Raw genomic sequence first — 11536 nt, forward strand, 5'->3', positions numbered from 1 at the left:
CAAACAAATAAGGCAAATAATTTGTACTTGGTCATTTGTTTATTAAGTAGAATGAGTCCCATTTAACCTTGTTACTCTCCTCTGGAGAGATCAACCAACAGACATCATTCAAGGAGCAAGATGTGTAATAATCCCAAAGTGAATTACCTCTAAGCAGCTAAAGACCTCTCCCACTGGGCGAGAGGCCAGGTACAGGTGTCCTATCCATCACAGGACTCCCCCTCATGTTGGCAAATGTAAATGTTTATGAGTCCGCCAGCAGGAGAACACTGAACAACATTAGCGTGCATGGCAGGGCTCGAAGAAGAAGAAGAAAAAGAGATTCGCTGCTCATCTGAATTTAGGTAAAACAACAACAGGGAAAAAGTAATTTAAAAAAAATGTGTTTAAACAGACGTAACCAAAACGAAACATTTTGGTTTAGATGAGAAATGTTGTGTTTGGAAAAAGGGAAACACTGGATTCCAGCATTCTCCTATGTCTGAAACATGGTGGTGGTAGTCTCATGACTTAGATCTTGGGTTTAGGTTTTGGGCCAGCTGCTGCGTTTTGCGCAACTGGAATCATTGATTTCTGTGTGGCTTGAGTGTTGCTACAATCATGTGAAGAAACACAACTCCAACACTGTTGGTCCAGTGTAGATATTAGAAATAAGAAAAATGACATGAATATTAGCAGGAGCATTTTTTTTTAAGCCACCAGTTCTCTGTTTTCTTTGTGTGCCAAGATTCTTGTTGGAGAGTTGTGCGCTTTCTTCACCAAGGCAGAGGGAACCCAGGAGAAGACCATTGTCACCGCCGACTGCTGCTACTTCAACCCCCTACTCCGACGCATAGTGCGCTTCCTAGGTGAGGACGCTGTTTTGTAGTGCGCAGCCCTTTCCTGTGAAATGGCAGTTTGTGTATTCATGTGTGATTTTTTTTTTTTTTTTTTTTGGGACAACACGAAAAAGATCACAGCAAGATATCATCAGAGATAAGGGTGAATTTTAAAGAGTGTGACCCGCTACACTTCAGAGTGCTTGTAGCTGTTAATTGGATGGTAAAATGGGATGTAATCTTCGGGATAGGATATTCTGGGATCTTGGCAGGAAGACTGTCGTGAATATTAAGCAGCTTGAAAATTTGCATCTTGAGCTGAATCGGCTGAGGTGAAGACTTCTGTTGCAGTTTCACATCTCAGATTATAATAATGTGTTGAAGCTATTTTAGGAAGAAGAACACACGCATCATCCGCTTTATCTCTAAGTCCACTTCCATGCTTTGATATCAGTCTCAGGCCAACTTTCAATCTGATTTTCTCCTGTGTCTGCACTGCAAAAACAAACAAAAAAAAAAAAGTTGCCCTCCTGTATCAAAATCTTCCTCATCCACATTTTGTTCCCAGGTGTCTATGCCTTTGGCCTGTTTACCACCACTATTTTTGCCAACGCTGGCCAGGTGGTGACAGGAAACCAGACGCCTCACTTCCTGTCCGCCTGCCGACCAAACTACACGGCGTTGGGTTGTCAGTCAACCATGCAGTACATCACAGAGCGCCGCGCCTGCACAGGCAACCCGCTGGTTGTGATGTCTGCACGTAAATCCTTCCCGTCGAAGGATGCGGCGCTCAGCGTGTACTCCGCAGTGTACACAGTGGTAGGTTGGAGCATGCCTACTTATTTTTATCTGATGCTGTTATTCGAGCAAAGCGAAATGTAAATGTATTGTGAAAAAAATATGCTTATAGATCGCAGATTAACACCATGGCATCTTGAGAATGCTGTTTGCAGTCTGCGCACAGCTTAAGAATGAGATATCAGTGCAGCCACACCAGTTAACATTCATAAAGCTTACTTTCTGGGTAGGTTTTTATCCACTTTAGCTTTTAAATCTGGAAATCGGATGCTCTGTTTGACACCTTACTGCCTGGGTTGTAATAAACCCAGTGCTGTTGTTTGTGCCTGCATGCTCTTTGTGGCTTCCTGTGTTTGTTATTCCTTACTGTGCACTCCTGCTCCTATCCTCCTCTGCAGATGTACGTGACGCTGGTGTTCAAGACCAAAGGCACACGGCTCACCAAGCCCACCATCAGCCTCACCCTGCTCTGCCTGGCCATGCTGGTGGGTGTAGTCAAGGTGGCTGAGTACCGCAGCCATTGGGCTGATGTCCTGGCGGGATTCTTCACGGGGGGAGCCATCGCTGTCTTCTTGGTGAGGAGAGAGGATAGTGGGAGGAATGGAGGATTAGAAGAAAAATTGAAATGCTAAAGATGAAGATTTGGAATCTAATTTATTTCTCAGGGCAGCAGACCGCAATCACATGTAATCTCTTTCGATACTTTAAATGTATACCCAAATGTTTGTTTCTTTTATAAATGACAGAAGAAGACATTAACATGTGAGCAGCATTTACTCCATGCGGATAAAACTCCACATCAGCATCTAAACATATTGGAGTGTGCTTGGAAGTGTGGTTACTACAAAGTACAGTATCCATTTTTTCTCCAGATGATTGTTTTGTGGCCCAAACAAGACGTTTGCCCATATTTGTAAGTTAGTAAAGAAAGAGACTAAAGCTAAAGCTGGCTTTTTGGGTTCTTGTTTGTCTTTGTCTGACAGTGGTGGGCCATGTATTTTACACCCAGACCTTCAGTTACCCTCCCATAATAAAAAATGACGTTGGGTAACCTAACTCTAGCACTAAGGACATGCTATGGTCTTTTAACCGCTTCACCTCCACAGTGACTGTAACCTTTTAATGAGTGGAATTGAGCGATTTCGAATCCCATGAATACGTGACTAAAGGGATAAAGGGTTACCCCAATATTACAATGTTAGACAGGTTAGTGCATTACAAACAGTACCGATTTTATATCACTGTCATTACCAAAGATAAGACAGCAATTGACAACAACCAGCGGATTTACTTGTTCAACCACCAATCAATGAAAACCTCTAAAATACAACCAACAAACTTCCCCACAGATTCCAGCCAGCCCACTGGGATTAAATGCACATTCCACTACACAGGTACATGCTCAAGATCACAGTCGGATCACTGAATCTTATCATCATTTACACCTCTAGCAAAAAGTCAAACAAAGCAATAGAGATGATAGATATCTGTTACCGTACCTCACACCAAGATGAAGTCTGTCTATTATTCTCCTCCAGGACGTTATGGTGAAACGGACAGCCAAGCACACAGCTGTCTATGAGTTAAGGGATAGTATGTGTCCTCAGAAACAATTCCTCATCTTTGATACATAATGCTCAAAGCAGAATGGGCAAAAACCAACTTTAAAACACATTTAAGACCTCTCATGGTGCTGGCCATAGCTAGTGAAGATATGTTAAAAATCTATAAAAACCTCCCAAAGATGATCATAATTTAAATACAAAGTGCTGTACAAATCCATTCCCTGGCTGGAACAGGGCAGTGCCCATCTTCCACTAGACCCTTTGATGGATAACAAAGAGTCCACTGGCAGCTATTATACAAATATACTTCATTGTGGTGTCTTAAATTCCTGCTCTGGCAGTTAGAAAACATCCTCAGAACTCATTCATGCACCCCCTAACCCTCTGGCCTTTGCGTGGCAAAAAACAAACATTCTCAGCAAGTCAGCTCTCAGCAAGTCATGCCAACTGACTGGAAGTAGATAGCTCAAGGAAAAAAAACTACTTCCTGGCCTATTTGGCTCAACACTTGCAAATGTAGCAAGTTCTGCAGCAAACCAGCCTTTGGTCATCTCATGACCTGGCCTGTAGTTCACTCGGCTATTCTGCCCTACAAAGCAAAAAGGCAGTAACTGCATTTTTGGTCGAAAATTAGTTATTGTCATTTTCATGACATTCAAGACATCCTTTGTTATGTGGCAAAATATCTTATCTCAAATGTGTGTCGTTTTGGAGAAAAATGGTAGTCATTTGTACAGTAACTGCAAAAAGCCCCGGTGAAACAAAGCAAGAATACAGTAACATCCATTACTGTATTCTTGCTTTGTTTCATGTCAGTTACTGTACTTATGCTTTGTTTTACTTCACGTAAAAACACCCGTGTTGCCGCACAGTGAAGTTACTGTTACCATGGCGAACACAGACACAGGCCGATTTCGCGGGCTTTAACATCCTCACGCGACTATTTTGACATTCTACCGGCAAATTCAATCTTCTAACTTCACACAAATCTCCGAGATGGCACAATCCAGAGGAAAGATGATGGTTGAACTGGCCTTGAAAAGAAAATACCCCGACTATGGTAAGTAACAGTGACATTAAGCATTTAGAAATGAGCACTCACAATATAAACACCAGTCAGCTGTCAGCTGTCAGCTGTAATACAGCTGCTAGCGTTTACTTACCGGCTCCCGGGCCTCCCTGCTCCTAGCTACTTTATCCTCTGGAGCTTCACATCGTCGCCGATGCAATGTCATTGTAAAGTTATAATCCAACCAGCGGTGGAAAAATATTTACTAAAAATTCGAAAGGCATCATGTATAAAGTTATCCCACAACATTCAAGCAGCCAAGAGCGTGATCTCTCTCTTCGTCTAATTACATGAACGGCATCTTCATTTTATTCATAATCATTCACGGCGTTGTTCGCCAGGAATATGTTGTCCATAAACAAAGCAGTCGGTGTTACAGTTGTTCTTTAACGTGACACTGTCCGCTTCAACTTAAAACACACTCTTTGTTTAGCCGCTGTTTAAAGAATATGTCCGCTATTTAGAGAAGTTAGCGAGTATGTTATGGCACAGTCACAAAGCATCATCTAGTGAAGCGTCATCTAGTGGTCAACAATGTCGTGTATCCCAATACAGCTGTTATTGGATGGTTTATAGATTAAGCTTTCTTGGAGCAGCTAGAAAACAACACCAATAATAAATTATCTATTATATAATACTCAGTTTGCCGCTTACTCATAAACAGTGGCCTCCATAATTATGGAATGAAGATAAAGATGAGCATATATTATATGCAAATAAGAAATTTGATTACTTCAATTATATTAACAATTCAATTTTCTTTTTGTTTGGGAATTAATCGTCTCAGAAATATGCTTTTTTCTTAATTTTCGTTAAGGCTACAAATTTATTTATTCATGATTGTAAGTGTTAGCCTAATTCACACATTATTTTGGCCATGGGCCTAATTGATATAAGTTCTTCCCTATAAAATAAAATAAAATATATAATGATATATAGATATTTATCAGAGTAAAGATGTTGCTGTGTAGGTCCACTTGTTATAAATATTAGTAATTTCATATTTCTTCTTTTGTTGCAGTACAGACAGCTAGATAGACACAGACAGATAGATAGGTAGGCAGGGAGACAGACAGATCTATTATATTTTTTATTGTATGCAGTGTTACATTAATTTCTTTGTGGTTTTACATGGATGCCATTAATTGTCTGTCTTTTTCATTTAAGCTGTAAATGAGGATATTCGATCAAAGAGGCAGAAAGACCTGCCCCCTGCTGAAGAAATTACGTGGACCATCGTTGACACTGCACTGGATAGCAGCGTAGACAGCCTTATCCTGTTTGATGATGACGACATAACAGACCCAGAATATGTCCCAACCCCAACTCTGACTCCGACGATGACTTTGACACCGACTGAAGTGGAACTTGGAGACCCAGTGGAAGAAGTTCAAGGGCCACAGCCAAAGCCACAGCCTGAGGTGGAAGGGAGGAAAGGAGAATCACGTCCACTAATGAGGGAGCCATGTGGTGCCAAGTGTCACAGAAGGTGTACAGACCACATTTCGGAGGAACGACGGAGGGAGGTATTTGGTCAATACTGGGAGATGGAATACACAGAAAGAAGATCATGGATGTTTTACTCGGTAACCCCACTGCCGACCAAAAGAAGAACAACCGGCCCAGAAAGTCGCCGTGGCCGCTCATTCGTCTACCGGCTGAAAGACCACAAAGGAGAGCCAATTCAGGTCTGCAAGATTTTTTTTCTCTCAACATTGGGCTACCATCCAAAAAATGACAGTCTCGTCATTTCCATGATGGGGAAATTGAAAACAAAGCAACTGGCTCCACCCAAGGACCAGAGAGGAAGGCAGGCGGCCGTCAACAAGCTGGACGTGAAGACCCTGGATGAGCACATTGAGTCCTTCCATCCGTGCGTGAGCCATTATAGACAAGAGCATGCCCCACATCAGCGGTACCTCCCAAGTGACATCACAATTAAGGTGATGCATTCAGATTACCTGGACAAAGGAAATGCTTGCTCATATGAAACTTACAGAAAGGTCGTAAAAAACAAAAAAATCAGTTTTGCCAAACTTGGGGAGGAAGAGTGTGAGGACTGTCTGAAACATGCTGAACATATGAATTGCCACACAGATCAAAGTGAAAACACAGATTGCCTGGAGTGCCAAAGGTGGCAAAAACACAAGGAGTCTGCCCTGGAGAGCCGCCTCAGCTACCAGGCAGATGCAGAGAGGGACTGGCCGGAGAACACATCAGTTAGGAGTGTGGACCTCCAGAAGGTCATAATGCTGCCACGCATGCCAGGAGTCAAGTCATCTCTTTTTACCCGCCGCATCACAGTATACCACGAGACATTCGCCTCAGTGGGAAAAAAAAAAAACAAGAAGAACACCATCTCTGTCTTGTGGCACGAGGGAACAGCAGGGCGGAGTGCAGCAGAGATAACGTCAGCATATGTCACAGCATTGGAGAAGGAGAGGGATGTACGCCACAGCATACTCTGGGTGGACAATTGCAGTGCGCAAAATAAAAACTGGTGCCTGCTATCCTCACTCGTCACTTTTCTTAACAGTGACACCACTTCACAGGAGGACATCACCCTGAAGTTTTTTGAGCGGGGACACACTTTTATGAGCGCTGACAGTTTCCACCATGGTGTCGAGCAGCAGATGAGGAACCGTCCAGGTGGTGTGGTGTATGACTTTGAGGACTTTATTAGTGTTGTGGCAAGCTCCAACTCCAGGAAAGTGGATGTTGTCCAACTGGAGAATGCCAATGTGCTAGATTGGAGGGATGGCCATTCCACTACAAAGGTCAAGAAGGCACAGGCACCAAAGCTTGCGGAGATGGCGGAGATCCAGGTGAGGCGTGGCTCCAAGAGTTTGTTTTTCAAGCTATCTCATACAGAGACCGACTTCAAGGAATTGGACTTCCTCTTGAAGAAATTTGAGCTGAAGGTGCCCACTGTTTTTCGACCACAGGATAGAGGGGTTGAGGAGGCGAAGAAGAGAGACATTATCCACAATCTTTGTCCTCTCATGCCACCAAACAGGAGGGTGTTCTGGTCTTCCCTGCCTGTGAGTGTTACTGGCGCCAGACCTTAGGGAAATCTGGACCAGCAGCAAGGGTTACACAGGCTAGAGAGTAATAACTCCCCCACCCTATTGTTCCTTCTTCTGTGTACTTTTATTGTATCACACAGTACACTTTATGTATTTTTGTATGTATTTTGTTTTTAATTCTAAGAGTCTTTGAGATTTTTAAAAGAGCTGTATAAATAAAAAGTATTATTATTATTTTTATTCCGATTTCCAAATCAAATGATTCTTGTAGAGTTTTTCATTTATTAGTTTATTTGTGATGGAACTCTGTATATACAAAAAATAATTTGTTGTAAATATGCCATATTTAGCTTAGGAACTAATTTACATCTGCAGTTGTCTTAATTGTCTCAAATTGTTATTAAATATTTACTTATTTGAAATATCTGTCCCATTTATTCATTTCATTCAGTACTTTGTGTTTTGTAGCCCACTGTTTCAGATATACTGCACCACATAAAATCATCAACTTGTTCATCTTAATTATCATCAAAAGAGTTCTAAAAGCCTTAGAAAAACTAAGGCAAAATTATTTTATTTTGCTCTATTGAACTGGAGTTAGCATAACTTGCCTACATATTGCTTCAAAGTGAAGTTGTTTTGCAGTGCTTTAATGTTAATGTGATTTGTTGTAGGTATAGCAGATACACACTCAGATACACATTAATCTAATACTCACAGATAATAACGTGGTCCTATTCAAAATAAATTGTCCCCATTGTCCCCATCAAAGGCCTTGATACAGCTTAGTAATGTAAGACACTTTAAGCAGCAATTTAGGCACCAGTGCAACTAGCGGTTGGAAAATATTGACCTAAAATGGCCTGATTACTTTGGGTTTGGTATATTCATGTTCAGGAAAACAAATGGTTCCAATTAGTCCAAATACAGTGTATCTAACACACCAAGAGCCCAACTTGTGACAAAATAGTTTTTGAAGAATCTGCAGTTACTGCCTTTTTCCTTGGTATGGTGCCACAATTTTAGTAAGTAATACAAAGCAAGAACACAGTAACTGCAAAATAGGGGTGAAACTTAAAATCAAATATGAAGATTAATATGTCCAAAGAATAAGCTAGTATAAAGTAACACAACTGCCACATGTCCATTAATCTACCTACAACTACTTAGGCTGGACGACAGGATAACTTTAAAGTCCTTTTTCTCAGTTTTGCACTCTGCGTAGTTACTGCCTTTTTGCTTTGTAGGGCAGTATAGCTCTAAGTCCCTTCTAGTTATCAGCCCTATTCAGCTCGGCACTTCCAGAGCTAGTGGCTTCATCGGTTAGCTCCCGTCAGACTGGAAGCAAAGGGAGTAAGTTGTTTGCCACATCTCGCAGCATGCCAAAGGAAATGACCCTTCACTGTTCGAGCAAACTCTAACCTCTCCTTTAACATGCAAGTTTCTTCCTATTCAATCTGTTTCTTCCAGCACATGCAAACTAGCAAGTTGTCAGGATTGGATGACACTGGTTCCTTTAAATACTCTACATAGAAGGTTGTCTGCAGATTCAAAGCAGAAATCCTTGGTCATAACACTGATGGCTGACTTTAAAGTAAAGAAAAAAAAATGGAATTTAAATCAGGACTTGGGAGTTTGGATTTTTGCAGATCTTTTACATACATGAAAAAGCTGTGAAGGAAGGGATACAGTGCTTAAAGCATAACATTTCTATCAGCAGGTTATCAATCCGTCAGACTTGTAGATATTTCCCCTCAGAAAAAAAAACCTGCTGCTTTTATGGTTTAACGCATCAGTGTGCATTCCCTGTAAGCTCTTTCTCCTGCTCTGTGTCTCCAGGTGACTTGTGTGATTAACAACTTCCAGCAGTTGCTTCCCAGTCCACCCCCACTGCGACCCCAGCGCCCCGAGTCAGTGCTGGGCATGCCGATGGTGTCACTGCCCTGTGTGGAGAGTCCACTCGAAAAGTTAAGTGGCCCTCAGGTAAGGGGCGGGGGTGGGTGTGAGGCACGGACTGTGCCCACCAGATAGCTGAGATAAACACCCCTTGTCTCTTAACTGAAACCGTTTTATCCTCCTTTTTCCCTCCCAAAAAAAATAAAAACAAACACGCATGCTCAAAGTCCCCTCCTCCATTCCTGGTCCCAACAGAAAAGCACCCAAGTGAATCCTTTAAATCTCAGCGCACCTTAGTCTTCTTGTAGAATGATTATGATGCAGGTGAGATTAGTCATACTGGTGTGAAGTGAGCCAGAAGGCAGAGCAAATTCCAGCATTTAATGGGGGCTTGCTTTGGAAGGCGCTACCTGATTCCCCCCCCCCCTGCGTTTCCTTTTCATCGGGGGTTCAGGGAGTCCCTTATCTCTTTAAGGTGAATCAGCTGCTCAGCAAAAAAACCTTTGAGGTATATTCAGATATACTGCTAAGCAGCTGGCTGGAGGGAAGCTTTTATCTCAGCTGCAGCTAAAAGAAAGTAAAAAAAAATAGCAGGCCCCTAAAAATTGGACCATGTCTTCAAAAGTGCTGCATTTTCTAAAGAGATTCTCTCAGGTGACCTCCAAGTATTTATCAAAATGTCTTGCGTCCTCTGTGGTCTGTCACCGTCACTAACCCTCACCTGACTGCCTCTTTTCCTGTCTCCTACCTTGCCTCTCTCCTCTCAATCTGCTCCCTTGTCCCTCACTCTCCTCCAGCATCCTGCACTCTCCTCCCCACCTTACAATGCCTATGTCCAACCATTCTAACCGACCCTGAATCCTTTCGTCATCGTCTCTCCGCGCTATCTTCGTCATCCGTTGCCTTATTTCTGTTTTTTGCTCCGCACATCTGCTCTCTCCTCTCCCGCCGCTCACCTCACACGTTGCTTTTGATTATTCTTTTCTTCACTCCTCTCTCTCCCTGGCCTCCTCTCTGCCCCGTCCTCTCTCTTTCTCACTCCTCTCTCTCCCCTGCAGACTCCGCGGAGGTCTCCGTTTACCGAGGTCACATGACCATCAGCCCTATCGGTTCCCCGCCACCCCCGATGTCCTCATACCGTCTCGCTCCATTTCCAGCGAAGTCTAGACCAGCCGGAGCAGCACTCACCGCGCTGCGCCGCCCATCTGGCTGGGCGGTACACCACGCTGCACCGCTCCTACTCCACGCAGGTCTAGGCCTCCCTTAGCACAGGAAACCCAGCACACACACATCACCCCGTTGCCCTCTCAACCACCGGGGAACCGATAGGCAAACTCTTAAAAGACTTCTTCTTTGCTGGGATGCCCAGTGAAGTACAATGAACTTTCAGTACACAGTCAGGTACATCTCTTTAGTGCTTTTTTAAAAAAAAAAGTCACGTAAAGCTCAGTTTCATCTTCTGTAGAGGACTTTGCAAGGATAAGAGCATCAAACTGTGACTATCAAGAATGTCCACTGCTTTGTTGTTTTTTTTGTTTGTTCTTGTTTTTGAATGAATGCGTTTAGGCCCGTTAAAAGGAAGCAGGTGCTGACAGCTTAAAGTGATGGTGAACTCCCTCTGCACAGCTTCAAGGTGTGCTGCCAGGGGGGGTTGCCACGTTGGACCAAAGAAACCCGCTGCAGGGAATGTGTGCTGCTGAGATTTACCCGTGAAAACACCCTTTCACCAGGCCGTGCACACACACACACACACACACACACACACACACACACACTGTCTCCCCCCTTCTTCACTTTCTCTCACCCGCCTAATCTCATCTCATGCACTCACACCTCCAGTCTAGTAGCAGTGCCCCTGTCAGCTCTGCATGAGGTTTACCCAAATCAAAGGACCCATAGCACATCTCTCAGCAGAAGCACCTGACAGAAGCAAACAGGATGAAAGTGCAGACATCTTCACTCGGCTGTCTTCCTCTTTTTTTTTTTCTTTTTCCCTCCTGGACGGTTGCAATTTTTCTCCAAATTCTAAAGTCGGACGACACGAAGCCGAGCTCCTGGCTGCAGGTGCAAAAGTGAGCCACAATAAAGTGCATCACATTCAGGAGCAGATAGTTGGGGGAGCGGGAGGGGGGTTTTGTTTACTTTTCAGACAAGAAGCCTTCGTGCAGAACTCTATGTGATGCCAACTGACTTTTTTGTGTGGATCATTTCATTGGATTTGGACCAGCGTCTCTCACCCTGAAATGGAGTACCTTTTCTACAGACTGGTCGTGTCATGTACTGTAACTGTTAGGATTCTTTTCTGAGATTCTATCTCCAGATTTATTTATTGTTCATGTACATACTGTGTATTTTGCCAGTTTT

General features: G+C 43.2%; 1 protein-coding gene across 5 annotated transcripts in view; it reads left to right on the plus strand.

The window, feature by feature from the left end:
* Positions 1 to 11306, plus strand: part of plppr2a (phospholipid phosphatase related 2a) — a 67882-nt gene extending 56576 nt beyond the window's left edge. For 2 of the 5 annotated variants that reach the window (XM_075453325.1, XM_075453327.1), the window contains 5 exons: positions 728 to 848; positions 1387 to 1637; positions 2015 to 2191; positions 9116 to 9243; positions 10231 to 11306. In XM_075453325.1, the coding sequence (XP_075309440.1) occupies positions 728 to 848; positions 1387 to 1637; positions 2015 to 2191; positions 9116 to 9243; positions 10231 to 10339 (786 nt within the window). In that variant the 3' untranslated portion in view covers positions 10340 to 11306. Of the gene's footprint in view, positions 1 to 727; positions 849 to 1386; positions 1638 to 2014; positions 2192 to 9115; positions 9260 to 9969 lie in introns of all 5 variants that reach the window. The other 3 variants (XM_075453326.1, XM_075453329.1, XM_075453328.1) reach the window with 2 other exon arrangements.
* The last annotated feature ends 230 nt before the right edge of the window (positions 11307 to 11536 follow it).

This window comes from Odontesthes bonariensis, chromosome 21, assembly GCF_027942865.1.
Source record: "Odontesthes bonariensis isolate fOdoBon6 chromosome 21, fOdoBon6.hap1, whole genome shotgun sequence".
Lineage (NCBI taxonomy): Eukaryota > Metazoa > Chordata > Actinopteri > Atheriniformes > Atherinopsidae > Odontesthes > Odontesthes bonariensis.